Source organism: Oncorhynchus tshawytscha, linkage group LG03 (genome assembly GCF_018296145.1).
Source record: "Oncorhynchus tshawytscha isolate Ot180627B linkage group LG03, Otsh_v2.0, whole genome shotgun sequence".
Taxonomy (NCBI): Eukaryota; Metazoa; Chordata; class Actinopteri; order Salmoniformes; family Salmonidae; genus Oncorhynchus; species Oncorhynchus tshawytscha.
Window position 1 is genome coordinate 5,106,625 of NC_056431.1, and position 23,899 is coordinate 5,130,523.

General features: G+C 41.1%; 1 protein-coding gene across 1 annotated transcript; it reads left to right on the forward strand.

Annotated features, from left to right (window-relative positions):
• The first annotated feature begins 1,989 nt into the window (after positions 1-1,989).
• Positions 1,990-23,270, forward strand: LOC121841207. The gene is made up of 6 exons (XM_042308218.1): positions 1,990-2,635; positions 13,818-16,470; positions 16,775-16,932; positions 18,120-18,182; positions 18,381-18,566; positions 18,667-23,270. Exons 2-6 carry the CDS (start codon positions 16,004-16,006, stop codon positions 19,842-19,844), a joined length of 2,052 nt encoding a protein of 683 aa, XP_042164152.1. The 5' UTR covers positions 1,990-2,635; positions 13,818-16,003; the 3' UTR covers positions 19,845-23,270.
• The last annotated feature ends 629 nt before the right edge of the window (positions 23,271-23,899 follow it).

Consider the following 23,899-nt stretch of genomic DNA (forward strand, 5'->3'; position numbering starts at 1 on the left):
TACAAGTCAACAATTCTGAGATCTCTTTTGTTTGAGGCATGGTTCACACCAGGCAATGCTTCTTGTGAATAGCAAACTCACATTTTGTGAGATGTTTTTTATAAGGCAGGGCAGCTCTAACCAACATCTCCAATCTTGTCTCATTGATTGGACTCCAGGTTAGCTGATTCCTGACTCCAATGAGCTGTTGGAGAAGTCATTAGCCTAGGGGTTCACATACTTTTTCCAACCTACACTGTGAATGTTTAAATTATGTATTCAATATAGACAAGAAAAATACAATAATTTGTGTTTATTATTTTAAGTAGACTGTGTTTTGTCTATTGTGACTAAGATGAGGATCAGATCAAATTGTATGACTAATTTATGCAGAAATCCAGGTAATTCCAAAGGGTTCACATACTTTTTCTTGCCACTGTATATTTTCAGTTTGTGAGTGTGTGGTATGGGGGCTGGAGACATGTTTATTTCTACATTATAAATAACTACTTTTCTAAGCAATGGCAACACTGCCATGTTACACTGAGCCTTGCTGTAGGAAAACCACATCAGTGTCCGACTTATGGCTGTTGCAGATGCACCTCCCCCAACTTCACTCCTCAACCTTCGTCTACAGTCGGTTGCTTTCGCCTTACCACTCAAACGAGCCCAATATCTGACCCTGCTGTTTCAGTGTTTGGGGACAATGTCTGTATTCTCTCCCCTTTGCTGGCTTGTACCAGCCCTTTTTACCCACAACCTAATACTGTTCTCTCTTTCTGGGATTTGCACAGCATGGGTTTATTCATTTGGGAAAACATTTCAGGCTGTTCATAGAGGTATAGAACATACATATGTCATACAGGGCTATTATTGTTTTGTCTTATTATCTGTGAGGTTTAACACCATGAATAAGCCCCATGCTTTACTGTTGGCTGAGAGGCTACAAGAGCTAGTATTGTAATCTGGGAATATGATGTGCTTTGTCAAAAATAAATGAACATAGTCATTATTCTATGAAATCTAACGAAACACATACAAAAAAATATGTTTATGTTTTATGCACACTACATGGAATTAGGGATTCAAACTTCTCTCACTTCTTTGAAGACATCAGCGTCTTATCACATTTTAAATTTTAGGCCTATCCGTCATGGTTGACAGATTCACTCACACGCATCATCAGTGTTCTGGCTTTGGATTGCTGCTGTCCTCTTCCCCCACCCCGTTTTCATCCCTTTCATAATTGCCACCAACATAATCACACAGTTGCTGTGGCAACCGTTGGTGCACCCCTCTTTCTCTCTCTCTTTTAATACCGACATACACAAAAAAGATAGTGAGAGACTGTATCAAGGCAGAAAAATATCAAAGGCCCCCATTTTGATGTATTTTTGCGCATTTATCATCTGATGACCAGCAGCATTATGATGACTGATGGCTGTCATGTTTTTCTTCTAACACCTGTGACACTGTAGAGCAGCAGGGCTGGACTACCTCATTTTGGGCCCCGGGGCCCCTACCTCCAGGGGGTTTTGTCATGAGGCTGAGAGAAAATGGTGCAGTTTTATAATTTCATGAAATTATACACATTTTGCCATGGGCAAAGTAAAACATGTGCTGTTTATAGTTTATCTCATGCTATTCTTCACATTTGACCATGAGGCTGAGAGTAAACTGCAGTTTTAAAGCTGATTTCCTGCAATTCTACACACTTTGCCATTGCTTATGACGTGTTCGGGGGCCGTGGCACGTTTGCGGTCCATAATGGTCCACAATCCGGCTCTGCATAGCAGTGCATTATTGAGAAGGGTAGCTCATGTCTTCTGTATACAGTCTTTCTGGTATTGGAACCAATCGTATTGGAACCATAATCACTTCCTTAAACCAATTACAGACCATCATTGATGGGATGGAACTCAGCATCCGAAAGCCCTGGAGAGAACTCTCATCAACACCAGTTCGAGCGACCAATGGGAGCGCACTTGAGCTTTGCGGACCTTAGTGAGACCAGTCGCACAATCCCATAGGCATTGTATGATCGGGGTCGGTCGGAATTTCTGACGGAACTCTTTATATCAGCTTGGAATAAATGCAACGTAAATTTGCAGAGGAAAAATGTGTAGTTTAATTCAGGAAGACAAAAATCTGGCGACCTTCCTTTTGACGGTGTGATATGCCTATTGTGCTGCACTTGCTTGCTATAGTGAGTTTCGTAGGATAGCTAGATTGGCGTGTTCTTCTAAGGATTTTTTTTTTTTTTACCAGACAATTATATGTGCAACACATGGAATTTATGCACATCGTTTAGTTACAAAATGTATTTCAACAGGAAAAGTTAGACAATATTTCCATAAACTTGCCATTGCACAGCTTGTAGGCTATTCTAATAATAGTTTATTCCATCGATAGAGTCAACTAAAATAGTTTAGCTAAGGCTAGTAAAAATAAATAGTGCAGATATGTCATATTGTCGACGGATATGCTGGTACACAACATTGGGCAGCAGTTTATCGACTACAAAATGAGGATGATTTGTCACAATAGTCTTCCTTCAACAGTTTATAAGACAGTCGTTATTGCCTAACCAGAGCGAATTTATCGCAGCAATCCAGTGCGCACGGTCTCCCCGGCTGTTATCCGGCAGAACGCGCAGGTAAGTCATGGCAATATATAAATCTTTTTTGATACAGGAACATCATGAAACAAATGCTCAGTAATAGTTTAAATTGTCTTCGTGTTTATCGTTACCTCGGGTTCCACATATGGCACAAAGTGATTTGCTATCAATGTGTATAAATATAGGATACAGTAACAAAATATATTGATTTGAAAGCTGCGCCACAGAAATCGACTTATCACATACACACGCTTGTAAGACGCAGCTGATACACATTAACACAGTTTTTATACATTGATACTTCATATGTGATTAGACTACACACACGCAGCCAGTCAGTGTATACACACTCGAGTTCTTATACACCCACGCACGCTTAATGATACATACAAGTAATACCTCCGTAACCTACATGCAATAATGTATGCGTGCAGTGGCTGAGCTACAAGTTGTTAACCTGTAAAAGATATAGATGTGCCGAAGTCCATTCATACACAGACCGGTTACAGCCAGATATGGGTACACAAGCAGCGGCAGGTTCATTGCGCAGTTAAACTCACTATGGACATTTCAGATTTACGTCTGTTTGCACTAGGCTACTCCTTCTTTGCTGGCCTTTTATCAGAACTAAAGCCATTTTTTTGTGCAGTGTGCATATTAGACTCTATTGTTTTTCAATATGGAATATGAAAGGAATGTTGTTCAAATGTGAGCATTTAACATTTTGCTCTTCACAGGGTGTGGAGATATTTCCCTCTCCACACCCAGATTGGATCAAAGCAATCTGAAACCAATGAGTCATGATGGACAAGTTTTGTTACATCTTCTTCACACTATAGTATCACAAATCAATAAGCAAGATGCTGTTGCTGTGATACAATGGCACGCAGGATTAGTCCTGTGTGTTTGTTCTGAATAAGTTTAGTGTCATGTCATGATGTCCTTCCTTCAGTGGACATGGAACTCATGGATACATCATTCTGATCTGCACAGCACTGTGTTTTGTCCTTCACTTTTTGTTCCCATGTATTCTCTCACTCCCTCCCTCCTTTCCTCCTGTCCTTTAGCATGCAATATGTGAGACAGCCTTGCCTCTGCCCCCACTCCTCATGCAACTGCAGTGCTTCTAGTCAGGAAGAGACATAACTATAGAGACATCTATAGAGAGACATCTATAGAGAGGAATCTAACTTACAATGTTACAGTATAAACTCAGTGGCCAGTTTAAGGTACACCCATCTAGTACCGTGTCAGACCTCCTTTGCCACCAGAACAGCCTGAATTCTTTGGGGCATGGACACGTTGCTCAATTGGTATCAAGGGACCTAACGTGTACCAGGAAATCATTCCCCACACCATTACACCACCGCTACCAGCCTGTCCATGCAGGATGGGGCCATGGACTCTTGCTGCTTACGCCAAATCCTGACTCTGCCATCAGCATGACGCAACAGGAACTGGGATTCGTTGGACCAGCCAACGTTTTGTCCAGTGCTGTTGATCACTGGAGCCGCTTCTTCTTCTTCTTGTTTTTTGCTGATAGGAGTGGAACCCGGTGTGGTCGTCTGCTGCAATAGCCAATCTGTGACAAGGAACAACGAGTTGTGCATTCCAAGATGTCATTCTGCACAGCATTGTTGTACTGCGTCGTTATTTGCCTGTTTGTGGCCTGCCTGTTGCACGATTCTTGCCATTCTTCTTCGACCTCTCATCAGCAAGCTGTTTTCGCCCACAGGATTGTCACTTACTGGATGCTTTTTGTTTGTCGCAACATTCTCGGTAAACCCTAGACTGTCGTGGGTGAATAGCCCAGGAGGCCAGCTGTTTCTGAGACACTCGAAACCGCACGCCTGGCACTGACGATCATACCATGCTTAAGTCGCTCATTTTGCCCATTCTAGCGTTCAATCGAACAGTATCTGAATGCCTCGATGCTTGCTTTATATAGCACGCCACTACCATGTGATTCAATCTGTAGTGGCAAACTATTTTTGTAAACTGGCCACTGATTGTATAGTAGTAATTATACAGATATAACTATAGAGATATAACTATAGAGACTAACTTACAGTATATAGTGGTAACTATAGAGATATAACTATAGAGACATCCAACTTCTGATGTTACAGTATATAGTGGGAACTATAGAGATATAACTATAGAGATATAACTATAGAGATATAACTATAGAGACATCTAACTTACAATGTTACAGTATATAGTGGTAACTATAGAGATATGACTATAGAGACACCTAACTTCTGATGTTACAGTATATAGTGGTAACTATAGAGATATGACTATAGAGACATCTAACTTCTGATGTTACAGTATATAGTGGTAAGTATAGAGATACAACTATAGAGATATAACTATAGAGACATCTAACTTACAATGTTACAGTATATAGTGGTAAGTATAGAGATATAACTATAGAGACTATCTTACAAAATATAGTGGTAAGTATAGAGATATGACTATAGAGACATCTAACTTCTGATGTTACAGTATATAGTGGTAACTATATAGATATGACTATAGAGACCACTAACTTAGGATGTTACAGTATTATAGTGGTAACTATAGAGATATAACTATAGAGACTATCTTACAGAATATAGTGGTAAGTATAGAGATATGACTATAGAGACATCTAACTTCTGATGTTACAGTATATAGTGGTAACTATATAGATATGACTATAGAGACATCTAACTTCTGATGTTACAGTATATAGTGGTAACTATAGAGATATTACTATAGAGACATCTAACTTCTGATATTACAGTATATAGTGGTAACTATAGAGATATACCTATAGAGATATCTAAATTACGATGTTACAGTATATAGTGGTAACTATAGAGATATAACTATAGAGACTATCTTACAGTATATAGTGGTAACTATAGAGATATACCTATAGAGATATCTAAATTACGATGTTACAATATATAGTGGTAACTATAGAGATATAACTTTAGAGACATCTATAGAGATATTACTATAGAGACTGTGCAATCCGGTTTCCGAGCCGGTCACAGGTGCACCTCAGCCACGCTCAAGGTACTAAACGATATCATAATCTCCATCAATAAAAGACAATACTGTGCAGCCGTCTTCATCGACCTGGCCATGGCTTTCGACTCTGTCAATCACCATATTCTTATCGGCAGACTCAGTAGCCTCGGTTTTTCTAATGACTGCCTAGCCTGGATCACCAACTACTTTGCAGACAGAGTTCAGTGTGTCAAATCGGAGGGCATGTTGTCCTGTCTTCTGGCAGTCTCTATGGGGGTACCACAGGGTTCAATTCTCGGGCTGACTCTTTTCTCTGTATATATCAATGATGTTGCTCTTGCTGCGGGTGATTCCCTGATCCCCCTCTACGCAAACGACACGATTCTGTATACTTCTGGCCCTTCCTTGGACACTGTGCTATCTAACCTCCAAACAATCTTTAATGCCATACAACACTCCTTCCGTGGCCTCCAACTGCTCTTAAATGCTAGTAAAACCAAATGCATGCTTTTCAACCGTTCGCTGCCTGCACCCGCACGCCCGACTAGCATCACCACCCTGGATGGTTCCGACCTAGAATGTGTGGACATCTATAAGTACCTAGGTGTCTGGCTAGACTGTAAACTCTCCTTCCAGACTCATATCAAACATCTCCAATCCAAAATCAAATCTAGAGTCGGCTTTCTATTTCGCAACAAAGCCTCCTTCACTCACGCCGCCAAACTTACCCTAGTAAAACTGACTATCCTATCGATCCTCGACTTCGGCGATGTCATCTACAAAATAGCTTCCAATACTCTACTCAGCAAACTGGATGCAGTTTATCACAGTGCCATCCGTTTTGTTACTAAAGCACCTTATACCACCCACCACTGCGACCTGTATGCTCTAGTCGGCTGGCCCTCGCTACATGTTCGTCGCCAGACCCACTGGCTCCAGGTCATCTACAAGTCTATGCTAGGTAAAGCTCCGCCTTATCTCAGTTCACTGGTCACGATGGCAACACCCACCCGTAGCACGTGCTCAAGCAGGTGTATCTCACTGATCATCCCTAAAGCCAAAACCTAATTTGGCCGCCTTTCCTTCCAGTTCTCTGCTGCCTGCGACTGGAACGAATTGCAAAAATCTCTGAAGTTGGAGACTTTTATCTCCCTCACCAACTTTAAACATCTGCTATCTGAGCAGCTAACCGATCGCTGCAGCTGTACATAGTCCATCGGTATATAACCCACCCAATTGACCTACCTCATCCCCATACTGTTTCTATTTTATTTACTTTTCTGCTCTTTTGCACACCAGTATTTCTACCTGCACATGTTCATCTGATCATTTATCACTCCAGTGTTAATCTGCTAAATTGTAATTATTCGCTCCTATGGCCTATTTATTGCCTACCTCCTCATGCCTTTTGCACACAATGTATATAGATTCTTTTTTTTCTACTATGTTATTGACTTGTTTATTGTTTGTTGTTTACTCCATGTGTAACTCTGTGTTGTTGTCTGTTCACACTGCTTTGCTTTATCTTGGCCAGGTCGCAGTTGCCAATGAGAACTTGTTCTCAACTAGCCTAACTGGTTAAATAAAGTTGAAATAAAAATAAAATAGAGACATCTAACTTCTGATGTTACAGTATATAGTGGTAACTATAGAGATATAACTAGAGACATCTAACTTCTGATGTTACAGTGTATAGTGGTAACTATAGAGATGAGATATAACTATAGAGATATAACTATAGAGACTAACTTTCAGTATATAGTGGTAACTATAGAGATATAACTATAGAGACATCTAACTTCTGATGTTACAGTATATAGTGGTAACTATAGAGATATAACTAGAGACATCTAACTTCTGATGTTACAGTATATAGTGGTAACTATAGAGATATACCTATAGAGATATCTAACTTCTGATGTTACAGTATATAGTGGTAACTATAGAGATATAACTATAGAGACTAACTTTCAGTATATAGTGGTAACTATAGAGATATAACTATAGAGACATCTAACTTCTGATGTTACAGTATATAGTGGTAACTATAGAGATATAACTAGAGATATCTATCTTCTGATGTTACAGTATATAGTGGTAACTATAGAGATATAACTATAGAGACTAACTTTCAGTATATAGTGGTAACTATAGAGATATAACTATAGAGACATCTAACTTCTGATGTTACAGTATATAGTGGGAACTATAGAGATATAACTAGAGACATCTAACTTCTGATGTTACAGTATATAGTGGTAACTATAGAGACATAACTATAGAGACATCTAACTTCTGATGTTACAGTATATAGTGGTAACTATAGAGATATAACTATAGAGACATCTAACTTCTGATGTTACAGTATATAGTGGTAACTATAGAGATATACCTATAGAGATATCTAACTTCTGATGTTACAGGATATAGTGGTAACTATAGAGATATAACTATAGAGATATAACTATAGAGACTAACTTACAGTATATAGTGGTAACTATAGAGATATAACTATAGAGACATCTAACTTCTGATGTTACAGTATATAGTGGTAACTATAGAGATATAACTATAGAGATATCTAACTTACGGTGTATCAGCATATAGTGGTAACTATAGAGATATAACTATAGAGATATAACTATAGAGATATATAACTTACGATTTTACAGTATGTAGTGGTAAGTATAGAGATATAACTATAGAGACTAACTTTCAGTATATAGTGGTAACTATAGAGATATCACTATAGAGACATCTAACTTCTGATGTTACAGTATATAGTGGTAACTATAGAGATATCACTATAGAGACATCTAACTTCTGATGTTACAGTATATAGTGGTAACTATAGAGATATAACTATAGAGATACCTAACTTCTGATGTTACAGTATATAGTGGGAACTATAGAGATATAACTATAGAGATACCTAACTTCTGATGTTACAGTATATAGTGGTAACTATAGAGATATAACTATAGAGATACCTAACTTCTGATGTTACAGTATATAGTGGTAACTATAGAGAAATGACTATAGAGATGTCTAATTTACTATGTTACAGCATATAGTGGTAACTATAGAGAGGTTTATCTCTATAGATAACACTAAATACTGTAAGTTAGTCTCTATAGTTTTATCTCTATAGTTACCACTATATACTGAAAGTTAGTCTCTATAGTTATATCTCTATAGTTACCACTATATGCTGTAACATAGTAAATTAGACATCTCTATAGTCATATCTCTTTAGTTACCACTATATACTGTATTAGTTATAGGCATATCTCTATAGTTACCATATATACTGTAACATCAGAAGTTAGGTATCTCTATAGTTATATATTTATAGTTACCACTATATACTGCAACAAAGTAAGTTAGATATCTCTATAGTTATATCTCTATAGTTACCACTATATACTGTAAGATAGTCTCTATAGTTACAGTGGGGAGAACAAGTATTTGATACACTGCCGATTTTGCAAATGTTCCTACTTACAAAGCATGTAGAGGTCTGTCATTTTTATCATAGGTACACTTCAACTGTGAGAGATGGAATCTAAAACAAAAATCTAGAAAATCACATTGTATGATTTGTAAGTGATTCACTTGCATTTTATTGCATGACATAAGTATTTGATACATCAGAAAAGCATAACTTAATATTTGGTACAGAAACCTTTTTTTGCAATTGCAGAGATCATACGTTTCCTGTAGTTCTTGACCAGGTTTGCACACACTGCAGCAGGGATTTTGGCCCACTCCTCCATACAGACTTCTCCAGATCCTTCAGATTTCGGGGCTGTCGCTGGGCAATATGGACTTTCAGCTCCCTCCAAAGATTTTCTATTGGGTTAAGGACTGGAGACTGGCTAGGCCACTCCAGGACCTTGAGATGCTTCTTATGGAGCCACTCCTTAGTTGCTCTGGCTGTGTGTTTCGGGTCGTTGTCATGCTGGAAGACCCAGCCACGACCCATCTTCAATGCTCTTTCTGAGGGAAGGAGGTTGTTGGCCAAGATCTCGCAATACATGGCCCCATCCATCCTCCCCTCAATATGGTGCAGTCATCCTGTCCCCTTTGCAGAAAAGCCCAAAGAATGATGCCTCCACCTCCATGCTTCACGGTTGGGATGGTGTTCTTGAGGTTGTACTCATCCTTCTTCTTCCTCCAAACACGGCGAGTGGAGTTTATACCAAAAAGCTCTATTTTTGTCTCATCAGACCACATGACCTTCTCCCATTCCTCATCTGGATCATTCAGATGGTCATTGGCAAACTTCAGACGGGCCTGGACATGCGTTGGCTTCAGCAGGGGGACCTTGCGTGCGCTGCAGGATTTTAATCCATGACGGCGTAGTGTGTTATTATTGGTTTTCTTTGAGACTGTGGTCCCAGCTCTCTTCAGGTCATTGACCAGGTCCTGACATGTAGTTCTGGGCTGATCCCTCACCTTCCTCATGATCATTGATGCCCCACGAGGTGAGATCTTGCATGGAGCCCCAGACAGAGGGTGATTGACCGTCATCTTGAACTTCTTCCATTTTCTAATAATTGCGCCAACAGTTGTTGCCTTCTCACCAAGCTGCTTGCCTATTGTCCTGTAGCCCATCCCAGCCTTGTGCAGGTCTACAATTGTATCCCTGATGTCCTTACACAGCTCTCTGGTCTTGGTCATTGTGGAGAGGTTGGAGTCTGTTTGATTGAGTGTGTGGACAGGTGTCTTTTATACAGGTAACGAGTTCAAACAGGTGCAGTTAATACAGGTAATGAGTGGAGAACAGGAGGGCTTCTTAAAGAAAAACGAACAGTCTGTGAGAGCCGGATTCTTACTGGTTGGCAGGTGATCAAATACTTATGTCATGCAATAAAATGCCAATTAATTACTTAAAAATCATACAATGTGATTTTCTGGATTTTTGTTTTAGATTCCGTCTCTCACAGTTGAAGTGTACCTATGATTAAAAAAATTACAGACCTCTACATGCTTTGTAAGTAGGAAAACCTGCAAAATCGGCAGTGTATCAAATACTTGTTCTCCCCACTGTAACTATAGAGACTATCTTACAGTATATAGTGGTAACTATAGAGATATAACTATAGAGATATCTAACTTACTTTGTTGCAGTATATAGTGGTAACTATAAATATATAACTATAGAGATACCTAACTTCTGATGTTACAGTATATAGTGGTAACTATAGAGATATGCCTATAGAGACTAACTTACAGTATATAGTGGTAACTAAAGAGATATGACTATAGAGATGTCTAATTTACTATGTTACAGCATATAGTGGTAACTATAGAGATATAACTATAGAGACTAACTTTCAGTATATAGTGGTAACTATAGAGATAAAACTATAGAGACTAACTTACAGTATTTAGTGTTATCTATAGAGATAAACCTATGCAGACATCTAACTTCTGATGTTACAGTATATAGTGGTAACTAAACAGATGTAACTATAGAGACATCTAACTTCTGATGTTACAGTATATAGTGGTAACTATTCAGATGTAACTATAGAGACATCTAACTTACAATGTTACAGTATATAGTGGGAACTATAGAGATATAACTATAGAGACATCTAACTTCTGATGTTACAGTATATATTGGTAACTATACAGATATAACTATAGAGACATCTAACTTACAATGTTACAGTATATAGTGGGAACTATAGAGATATAACTATAGAGACATCTAACTTTTGATGTTACAGTATATAGTGGTAACTATAGAGATATAACTATAGAGATATTTAACTTCTAATGTTACAGTATATAGTGGTAAGTATAGAGATATAACTATAGAGATATCTAACTTCTGATGTTACAGGATATAGTGGTAACTATAGAGATATAACTATAGAGATATAATTATAGAGACTAACTTACAGTATATAGTGGTAACTATAGAGATATAACTATAGAGACTAACTTACAGTATTTAGTGTTATCTATAGAGATAAACCTATGCAGACATCTAACTTCTGATGTTACAGTATATAGTGGTAACTAAACAGATGTAACTATAGAGACATCTAACTTCTGATGTTACAGTATATAGTGGTAACTATTCAGATGTAACTATAGAGACATCTAACTTACAATGTTACAGTATATAGTGGGAACTATAGAGATATAACTATAGAGGCATCTAACTTCTGATGTTACAGTATATAGTGGGAACTATAGAGATATAACTATAGAGATATAACTATAGAGACTACCTTACAGTATATAGTGGTAACTATAGAGATAGAACTATAGAGACATCTAATTTCTTATGTTACAGCATATGTCATTTTTACATTTTTACTTGTTGGTGTGTTAGGATACTGGTGATACATGACAGGAATTATAACTGCACGATGTTTCACTCTAATTTGCGTCTTTAGTCGTGACAAGTCTTTTGGATTAGTTTTTCCTGCTGGAAAATGCAGGTTGGGATGCCTTTTCATGAGAATAGATGTTGTTAGTGGAAGTGATAAGGAATGTGGTGATGGAGATAGAACAATGTATAGATAGAGGATGAAATGGAAGATATTATGGTATCATGGACAACCAGTGATGATGGAGGTAGAAGTTTCAGAATTGGCTAATAGGTGTAGATTGGACAATACCTATTTTCCTCTCTCTCTCCATCTATCTCTCTCTCTCTCTTACACACAGACAGAGCTGCAGTGCTATTCTAAGAGAGTTAGCTGCCTCAACCCACGCACCAAATCTGAGAAAGAGAGAGAAAGGGAGATGGGAGAAAGGAGAGAGCGAGAGGAATGAAAGGCGAGAGGGAGAGACTACAGAAAGGTTCAGAATGCCTGTAGAGTATACTGCAGTCACACACACACACACACACACACACACACACACACACACACACACACACACACACACACACACACACAATCTCTCTGACTGACATACATGCTGCCACTTCAACAACAGCATTAACAGTGTTCATTGTGCAGATATCAGATCTTGCAGATGCAAGTGAAAGGACATCCAAACCACTGTCTTCCATCATATTTCATGCTTGTTGTGTCACCCTATCTTTTTATGTTGTTTGGGTTGTGCATTTGTGGGTCTGTCTAACTGTGATGTGCGGTGTTATATTGGTAAGTGCTGGGAGAAATGTACTTGATTCTGTGCCACCCACACACCGCCCTCCCACTCACCACCGTCTCTGCGTCTATACCTCTGGCTCTTCCCGCTCCCCACCAACTCTCTCTGCTCATTTAAATCCCGACCCTACATTTATCCCCCTGCTCTCTCTCTCTCTCTGTTTCACTTTCTCTCCCTCTCTCATCTGCTTTTCAGGAGCTGATGCTCCTGCAAAAGGCAGACACACTAACACACAGACACAACTAGCATACCTACATGCACTCACACTGTGAAGGAGTAGCTTTGTATGCATGGATTTATTGTGTATTTATTTATATAGTATCCTAAACTGTCAATTAATTATCACATCCTTCCAGTTAATTGATCTTTATTCATCAGCTCAACCTTTACCTGTTGGTTTGAACGTTAGAATGAGTGACATGCCCCTTTAATTGTGTGAGCTGACTGCGTTCAAGCTTTGTTAATTAGCTGATTGCACTTGCACACACCTGTGGCCTGCTGCCTGAAGCACTTCAGTTTGTTTAAATGGAGGATGGTGTTCTGTGTGTGAGTGGGACTGCTGGGATGTCTGTAAGTTTTTAATAAAACGACACTATTTATTACGATATCACTATCTCTGTCTCATCAATGTGAGGGCCAGCTATCTCACACACACGTAACAGCACACAAATTCAGGTGCATATGGCTGGCTCCCCACACACACACACACACACACACACACACACACACACACACACACACACACACACACACACACACACACACACACACACACACACACACACACACACACACACACACACACAATTCAAATTCCGGTGCATACAGTATGCATGGTGCACACTTCTTGACAAGTTCTATTCCAATTTATAGCTAGAAATTCATAGCAATTCATGAGTGTCTTACAGAGTGTGTTGTCTGTGTGTTGCTGTGGTGTGTGTGTTAGAATACGAGGGAGGGAGTTTGTGTGTGTGTGTGTGTGTGTGTGTGTGTGTGTGTGGGGGGGAGGGGGCTTGATGTCCACTCTCCTAATCGATTCTTTCTGTGTTCCATACAGGATCCACAAATCTGTGAAGACATTCCAGGCCTGATCCCCTTTTTCCAAATCTGAAGACGATACAGGAAATCAAGCAGAACTTTCATGGAATAGAAGAGTTCTTTATAAAAACTTGGAACAACAGTGAGAACTGCTGGTTGTATTCTCCATTGTTTTTATTCACATGTATTGAAACAAGTAGAGCCATCAGTGATTCCAGCAGCCCCCCTGCCTCCCCTATCCATGCCTACATGCTCAGCAACAGATAAGAACTGTTTTGATAATTGTATGTAATTATAATTTGTGTGGGAGACGGAGCTGTCTCTGTCTATTATCACCTGTAACCTCAGACACAATAACTCCACACATTTACATATTTCTCTCCAAAAATGCTTTTCTTTCAGTTTTAGGACCAAATCAGGAATAATCAGAGTTATTGAAGGAATGGCACATGTGAACTACAATGTGCTATTCAGTCCTCAACCATCATAATGAGACACAACTGAATTCAATCTGTAGAGTTACATCTAAACCTCAAGCTCTTTTCCTTGTATATTCTATACTAGACCATACATACTAAGTTTGTACGTCTAAAAACAGAGGTACCCATCCAGCCACTAGCTAAAATGAAAACTGCTTTTTCAGCTGTCTATTTGATATAATACGATTTGTCATAACGTTTTATACTTTCTCCTCATTTGTGGTATTCACTGTCCTCTGTCCTTAATGTAGGGCGCTGGCTCTGTAGCCTTCAGCCCAATCAGAGGAACAGTAAGTGCCTATGCATTTTAGATAAGACCATAAAACATTTAAGTAAATAAGTGGCCAATGCATTATGTAGTTAGTGACCTGTGATGTTTATATGCCTAGAAGGGCAATGTCCTGCTTTACAGTCACACAGTATGTTTACACTTCGCCACAGCCATTCAGTGCCCTGACCCGTCAAGAACCACAACCTCTCCAACTGCCATTCAAATGGTCTGCAACATCTAAAAGCACAGGAACACAAATGATTTAGATTTATTTAGCACGAGATTTATTTAGTACAAATCTTTTATTAAGCATAATATTGAAACATTTAGACATTTATATGTAGAGATTTTTCTACTTTTTCAGAGAATATTAGTTTACAGGTTGAGTCTAAGTGCAAACTGGGAATGTATCCAGCGCCAAAACGACATGATTGAATCATTAACTGTTTACATTTTAGGATGAATGTTTACAGAGGACTGTTGCCCTTAAAACACAGGCCTATGTGTCATTTTGTGACATATCATTTTACAAGTGCCATAACTCATTGAGGAAGCTTACTTCCTGTCTTCAGCTAAACAAAGCACAACGTGTTCAGGAATACGTCATGGTGACGGTAAAAACCCTCTGTTTGACCTTTCATCCAAGGAGATTCCATCTATTTTTGTATTTTTTCATGTGAATGTTATAACCTCAAACTAACTTCACATGATTCATAGCTAGGTTTTGTATGGTAGATAGGTTCTAGAACTAGGAGAAGGAATAGACGATCTGGGTTTGATCAATTTACCGTTGTTTACTCTGTGAGGCTTATACAGGTCTGATTTGACTGTAATGGGATGCAGAATATTATCGCAGAAGATGTTGAAGATAATAGTAACAGAATGAAATTCATGTAAATACCTCTGTCACCAATGGTTGACACTTACAACTGGTTGACACTCGTGACTTCCATCTCTTAAAGCATATCTAGAATTCATTCACAAAGTTCATCAGACATTTTAATTATTAAATTAAGATATTTTGAAAATATGAGTACCAAACAACTCATACCTGCTACCTAAATGTTTCAAATAGTGTTTTAGTGGTTTAATTCTGAAAAAAGGACAGCCTTGTAACAGCGTTGAGTCGACAACAGAAAATAGAGCTCTTAGTCATGTAAAGATGACGCCCACCACCAATCTCCAAGTCTTCGCCGTCTCCCTCCTCTCTCTCCTTGCTGCCCCACTTACCACAGCTGAGGACAGCTCCCCCTCTCCCTCTCCCCTACGTACCGACCCCCGGCCTCGCCAGGGGGGCTCCACCGACCCCCCTCAGTCCGCCCCCAGCCCCCCTCTCCTCCTCCTGACCATCCATGCCAACCGCCCCTCTGCCCTCCGGGGCAGGCCCAAAGCTCCAGAGAAACTTCCAGAATCCCCTGGGGTTCTGGAGACCCCTCCCGACCCCTGGCCCAGATCATGTTCCCCAAGAACGTGACATCTGCGGCAGCGGGAGCCCTGGCTCCTCCGTTGCGCGCGGCCCAGGTAGCTCCTCCTCCCCACAGACTGGTGGACGTGGACGTGTGCCATGGTTACTATGACGTCATGGGCCAGTTGGACAACACCTTCAATTGTTCCAAGGACAGCTTCATCTACTGCTGTGGCAGCTGCCACTACCGCTTCTGCTGCCCCGACCCCACCCGTCGTTTGGAGCAGAGCAGCTGTACCAACTACGACTCCCCGGATTGGGCCAAGACCCCGCCACCAAACGCCATACTCCTGGATGATGATGAGCCGGAACTGGACCCTCTGCAGCCTCTGAGCCACAACACAGGCTTTGTGATTGGAGGTGTCATTGTGTTTATGGTAGCGGTTGCCGTGGGGATTAAGATAATGTTCAACAAGGTGTCGCAGCAGGCCAACAACGGAGAGATCAACATGCCCAGGTGAGGGGAGGGGTCAATCAGTACCAGACCAGACAGATGAACAGACAGAGCGCAAGACAGACAGACAGTCACACAGACAGATAGACAGATGGACAGTCAGACAAACACAGATTCTTTAATCATTTCATAATGTCGTTATAACATGTTTATAGCATGTTTCATTCATAAGATCAGACAAGATATGATATTGTTAATGCCGGGGGGGACGGACTGTTATTACTCCAGGCAATAAAACACATTTTACACCACCTAATTACTTATACTTTTACATTTTTGACATTCTCTTTTTGTTTTCTCCTCTCAGAGCGCTGGTGGACATGTTGCGTCACCAGTCCAGTCCAGTGCAGCAGGATGAGAGGAACAACAGCGTGGCTCTGTGTGGTTCAGGGGAGGGACAGGGTACGCTGGGCAGACCTCCCAAAAACCTCTATGCCCCTGGCCTGCCCAGCAAGGACAACAGACGTGAGTGGCCAGGGGAGCATTCAGTTGGAACAAACAGGAAATGAGGACAAGCTCACATAGTACACTTCTGTTTCTAAGTTGTTTCTCCTGTTTTGTGCTGTTGTTGGGCTTTAGGCTCATTTCAAACTGTCTTGTAAGAAAGGGGAAGGAGTCAAATGGATTAGATTAGATGAGGTTATTAGTCACATGCACAGTGTTGCAGATGTAATCGCGGGGCTCAGTGAAATACTTATGATCCGAGCTCCAACAGCACAGGTCAAAAAAAGACAAGTGAATGAGACAATAATAAAAATAATATTACAACTGTAGCAATGATAATGTCTATTTGGGGGAGGGGTAGGGTAAGTGTTATTGGGAGGGGGTAGAATATCCATAGGGGGAAAAGCAAGGGGGAGGGAGTAGGTAGCTCCCTAGTGGCTATTCAGCAGCCTGATGGTTGGTGGTAGGACCTATTGGCCAGTCTGACAGTTTTTGCCATGATACTCCTATACTGCCAGTGTCTGGGCGATGGAAGCAGGGAGAACAGGCCATGATGGCTTGGGTGCCACGAGGTCCCTGATGATCTTCTTGGCCTTCCTGTGACGCCTGGTGTTGTAGGTGTCCTGGAGGGCAGGCAGTGAGCACCTAATGGCTCGTTTGGCTGAGCGTACCACCCTCTGTAGAGCCTTGCAGTCAGTGGCGGTGGAGTTGCCGTACCAGGATGCAATGCAGACCGGCAGTAGTCTCTCAATGGTGCTCCTGTAAAACACCGTGAGGGCCCTCGGAGACAGGACAAATTTATTCAGCCTCCTGAGGTAGAAGAGTCGCTGCTGTGCCTTCTTTACTACGGTGTCCCTGTGGTTTGACCATTTCATCTCATCAGATATGTGTACGTCGAGGAACTTGTAAGTTCTCGAAGAGGGACAGTTATGTGAAACAAAGTGCAATATCCTGGTCGATTCCCACAGGCTCAATAAATGATAAGTCAGTGAGTGTGTAAAAGGGAATTGGCCCAGGTAATGTAAAAGAGGATGGATGCCTTGATCTTAATGTGATTAATAAACCATGAGGCTAGAAATCGCCTGATAACATCCACAATTGAGCACATCATACAGTGTATCCCTCTGCTGTCCCACTCACGTACACACACATCTACATTATGTATACACTGTTGCTCCACAGCTGATGACTGTTTGTTTGTTTTGCAGTGGGGAATATTCAACACAATTTTATCCATTCAGGAACCAGTCCCAATCACACTGCTACCATCGGTAAGTCAACTGGTGGTGTAAATCGTTGGTTCCAGTGACATACTGTAATGTATGCATCTGGTGCCCTTCCATGTTTTATAGTTTTTCACAATAATGTCTTAGATGTCAATGACACCAACCTGGTTAGATAAAGGTTGTCCAAAAAACAACAATGAAGAAACAAACACACCATAACATAGCTGTCTTTTGACCCCTCAGAACACGCCCCCCGTATGAACAACACCCAGCTGGCGGCAGGAGGAACTCTTCTGTCCAGCAAACACAACAATACTAAAGAGCAGCCCTCCTTCCACCACTCCCTCCACAACCTGGCACAGCTCCCCCCATCCTACGAGAACGCCACCAAGCCAGAGCTCAACAGATACTCCTCGCTCAAACGCCTGGGTGAGTAGTGTACCACGTAGCAACATAGAGATAGACCCCGTTACACAGAAAACAATAGCTCTATGACTTATGTGTTTCACTATTCCTCTTTTGATTCCAGAAAAGAGTGGTCTTGATGAATATTCATCTGGCTACTGCACCACCAAGAGGCGTCCCCACACGGCCCAGCCCGCTCTCCAGTCCTCCAGTCACCACATCCCTTGTGGCGGAGACTACAACACCATGGGTGGGAGGGGCACCCTCCCTCGCCACGCCCCCCGCCCCTGGATTCAACCCACCGGCCTACCCCCTGTCTCCCCCACGGTCAACCCCTACCCCTTGGACCCAATTGAGCAGCACTACAATCCCAACTATGACACCCTGTCCAAGCCTGCCAGGAAGGTCATCTCGCAGGACCAGCTGCTCAACATGGGGGACGTCCCCGGGAACACTGGGACCCTCTCCAGGATGTCCAAGAACCAGCAGCACCAGTACTACAAAGCCATGGCTGCTGCTACTAAGAACTCCAACACCCAGACCCTGACAAGGAAGCCCCAGGATCGACCCCAGGAGCGGCCTCAGTCCAACACCCAGACCCTGACAAGGAAGCCCCAGGATCGACCCCAGGAGCGGCCTCAGTCCAGCACCCAGACCCTGACACGGAAGCCCAAGGATCGACCCCAGGAGCGGCCTCAGTCCAACAACCAGACCCTGACGAGGAAGCCCAAGGATTGGCCCCAGGAGCGTCCCCAGGATCGCCTACTCATGTCACCAGATCACCTGGAGGAGAGCATGGGTAGAGGGGTCGGAGGGATGGGAGTGGGTGTGCAGGATCCATACGCCCATGGAGGCGGGGGAGGCATGGTCCCCACTCTCCCCCGGGGTGGTCTCACCCCTCAGCAGAAAGCCCAGTCCCAGCAGAATGTATGTGCCACGCCCTCCCTGGACAGGCACCACATGATCAAGATGAACTCTCACCCCACCTCAGGGAGGGAGCAGGAGAGAAGCCAGGGCATGACGGGGCATATGAGTGGAGGCATGGGGGGAGGCATGGGGGGCTGGGGTGGTAGCGAGATGCCCGGGGCGGGGGTTGTCATGGGAACAGGAACGCTAGGGGGCCACAGCGCCAAGAGGATGGCTTTCGCTGCCAAGAGGCAGAACACTATTGAGCAGTTACACTTTATACCAGGAGGGGGCGACGGAGGAGCGGGAGGAGGAAGTAGAGGAGGAGGAAGTGGAGGAGGAGGGGGAGGCAGTCAGGGCATCAGGACAGGCAGTAAGAATGAGGTGACAGTGTGAGGTGCACCAGGTAGAAATTGCCCTCAACTGCAAATCTAGGATCAGATTATCTCACCCCTAAACCCACCCTTAACCATTAGGGGGATGAACAAATATCTGACTCTGTATCAGTGGTTAGGGCAAATTCTACCTACTGTGTGTGTGGTCTTCATGAACAGAGTAGACATACGAGAATAGGAAGGGTAGAGAAGGAAATATGGTGAATCAATCTGTACATATAGGGAGATGAAGGACTTGCTTAGAGGTCAAAATGGTAGAGGAACGGAATTATCCTGCCATTTTTATATATGTGATACATCAGCCATATTTCATATCTAATGTGCCATATTGCCATACACTGATTCCATGAATAACTGAAAAAGAACAAACATGGGAGAAATTAGATAGCTAGGACTTAGTTAAGAAACTTGTTTGTTCATGCATAACCTCGTGTTTTATATCAAATGTTTTACAGAATACAGAAACTTTTGAGCCATATTAGAAAGGAGGGACCAAGATAATACATCTAGGTATGAGAGAGAGAAGAGTGGTGTACGGCCAGACTGTGTACTTCAGTGAAAAACAGGTTACACTTGTATCAAAGGATGCTATTTTCCTCATGGAGCATTGAACTGATGATCTTCATGACCTATGATGTGGAATGTCGGATGATGTAGGGTATTGAATCCGGGGAGTGGTGTACGAGTGAGCCCGCCTCATTGTGACGCAGGAAAACAGAGCTGTCGATAGTTGCTTCTTGTGTGAAAGAATGAGTGACCTTGAGAAAATTGCTTCCATACATTCTCTAGTTGCCCCCAGTAACTGATCTGAGGTCAGTTTTGCATCCCACCACCGCCTAATAGTTATGCTCAGCATTTGGGGAGGTTGAGCTGATCCTAAATCTGTGCCTAAGTGCAACTTCTACCTGGAGCTCCCCTGTGACCCACCTGTCTTCATCAGAACAACCAAATCTGATTGAGCCATGAGTCACTATGTTTGACGAGGAACTTCTCAGTTGATCAGCCTACCAATAGGAGGATTAGCTACTGCAACTACAGGGTATTTTCTTTCATAGAGCACAAAAAGTACACTATGATGCAGGTGTTGCACTTCATAATACGACTGACCTTCAAAGCCATGTATTGGGATACAAATAAAATACCACAGAGAAAGCACGTCTGACAATCACCATTTTATTAATCTCACCAGAGGAGAACTGACACAAGCCAACATTTCTACAGGACAATACAAATGATTGGCTTCAGAGCAAGCCAAAGTGTATGTGTCTAGGGAATTGACTGTAACAAGGCAGTGGACTATAATGCATACTGTAGGATGACTCCAATGATGAAGCAGTCAGATATGAGGGTGAGTCTCAGAAGAGACTTGGTTGGCTAGGATGCCCTTCATCAGAAGAGGACCTTGCTCGTTCATAGTAACACACTCCAACCGTTCTCTATTAGGTAGAAATGTCATAATATCAATAATAATGCTTAATATTAAGGGCTATCCTATCCTACATGTGTGGCTTTGGACCATATAATACAGCATATTAATGCTTTCACTTAATTTGTGGTGTTGATATTGTCACTGACGTGTGAGTACTAATGTCCTGTAGAAGCCTGGAGTCAAACTTGTAAAAAAAAACATGAGCAGTTTTTTTCCAGCCCAGCTCAAAGAGGGAAACACTAAGACAGAAACGTTTTTGCACAGTCCCCTGATATTTGCACCAGATAAAGACAGACATATTTTGTATCACGTCTTAGTGGTTTACATTGAGCAAAAAAAGGACACTCAAGTCACTGGTGATGCGCGGGGCTGTGTTTGATAAACTTAAGGGACTTAAGAAAATGAACAGACTTGTATTCAACTAAGAGAGAAGTATAACTGTATATATATATATCATCTACAGTATACAAAGTGTCTCATATTGCTTACAAATGGACAGAAGAAAAAAATCTGACATAATTCAGGAGATAAAATGACTGACATGTTGATACAGATTTTCTTTTGACAATCTTCCTATACACAATGGTAACTTACACAGTGAGCAAAATGGCATCTTTTAGATGTCCATGGACGTCGGCGTCAGACGGTGTTCACTGGGTAGTCCGTGTCGGTTATTGTCATGATTACAACAAGTGTTATTATTAATGATTATTATAATTGTTGTTATAATTAATGGTTATCTTATAGTAATGATGTTGGTGTTATTTTTCTTAGTGAGATTTGAAGTGTTTACATGTTTTTAGATACCTATCTTTCTCATGACATTTAGTTTGTTTTTGTTACATCTGAACACAAAATGGGGATTCAAACTAACAGTCTAATCTTGATGCATGTCAACTCCATGGCTTGGTAATGCATTGACAACATGCCTGAATACAGGGCTTTATTAAAGTATGTTTTGAGACAAAGGCCCAATTACAAACCTCTCCCTAGTCCCTTTCCCTAGATGGAGCCTTCTATCTAGACTATTTGAAAATATTGCATAGGTATTAGCAAAAGTTGTGTTGGTTCCACGTGTTGGGGTGGATTGATTACACTCACCGTTCACAAGGTCAGACAATATTGATAGGGACTAGGGAGGGAAAAGTTCTGGGTCTGGGACCAAATTGAAACACTTGCTAACACCACAGCCTAACCCAATAAAACCCAAAGGGTTAACACATGATGTCACAATGTATGTGTTTACATTAATGTCTTAAACACAGGTAGGTAAAAAGGGTATAACAGTAACTACCTGAATGTTCAGTAACAGTGTCTTTTTTCAGGGAATTAGGACAGCTAACCTAGTTTTAGATTTGTATTTAAGTCACAGAAAGTCTGTAGCAATGTCTGTACTATCGCCACAAGCCATAACCATTGAAACAGTCATTACATACACTTCTGCCATTATTTTGTACATGGTAAACCTTTTTTTGTGTAAGTATATTGTATTTTGTATAGCTAGTACAATCAGAATATTCTAATGGGTTGTGGCTCTCTTCTATAACACATTAATTTGAGGCTTCAACAAATTATATGTGAGTATTTAGTGGAATGTACAGTGACCACCCAAATGCTTAACATTTAACATATTTCTATATAGCCTATTATGTGGCAACAGGGATATTTTTGATGAGTAATGACAAATAACACATGTAATAGATGGTGAATAAAATAAGACACAAAGAGATGAATGAATAGGTGTATGTTTCGACACCATCATTAATGAATTTAAACCTATATAGAACGACGAAGGATAAATCTAAATCTAGATTTGTATGAGATTATATAGATTTGTATGGGATGATATTTACAAGTGAACTTCATGAATGTTTTCATGACTATTATTAATTTTAATATATAAAGGCCTACTTTTAATTTCTCCAATGCATTTTGATCCCCTTGGATACAGCAGTGATCGAACACTACATTTGTAAAATAAAGTTGGTGGAAAAGGTTGTCAGACTTGTTTCTTTCATCAGGGTCTTACTCAAGTACTGATGAAATTGTATGATATTAGGAGTGATAAACTAGCCATCCTACTCAACTATTCTCATATGAAGTGACTTTACTGACAGGTAAGATTGAATAAATGTTAGACATTCTGTGGGAAGTTGTTCCTAAATCTACAGTAGGCTACAACTAAATCACTAGCTAATAGGGCAACCACCCCCCTGGAGAGCTACTTGTCCTGCAAGCTTTAATTTCAACGAAATTATAACTGTTCTCCAGAACCTTAATTAACTGAATCAGGTATGTTACCACGGGTTTGGAGCAAAAGCCTGCACCAATAGCCTTCAGGAGTTACCCCTGATCCAGGTTACATTACCATTTCAATGAAACACCACATTTACATGACAAAGCCTGTCACCCCGCACGTGCCAGAATGACAAGCTTACTTTTTTTTGTCCAAATATCTAGGCATTTTAAAAGTTTTATATGAATGACAATGAAATGCAAGTTAGCAAATACACGGCAGCCATTTTAGCAAGTCTGGTTGGTGAATGCTATGCCCAGCTGCAGCATGAAGCCAGTTAAAATGGCTTCAACCTCCCGCAGAGTCTGAATCTATTTCTGACGTATCTTTA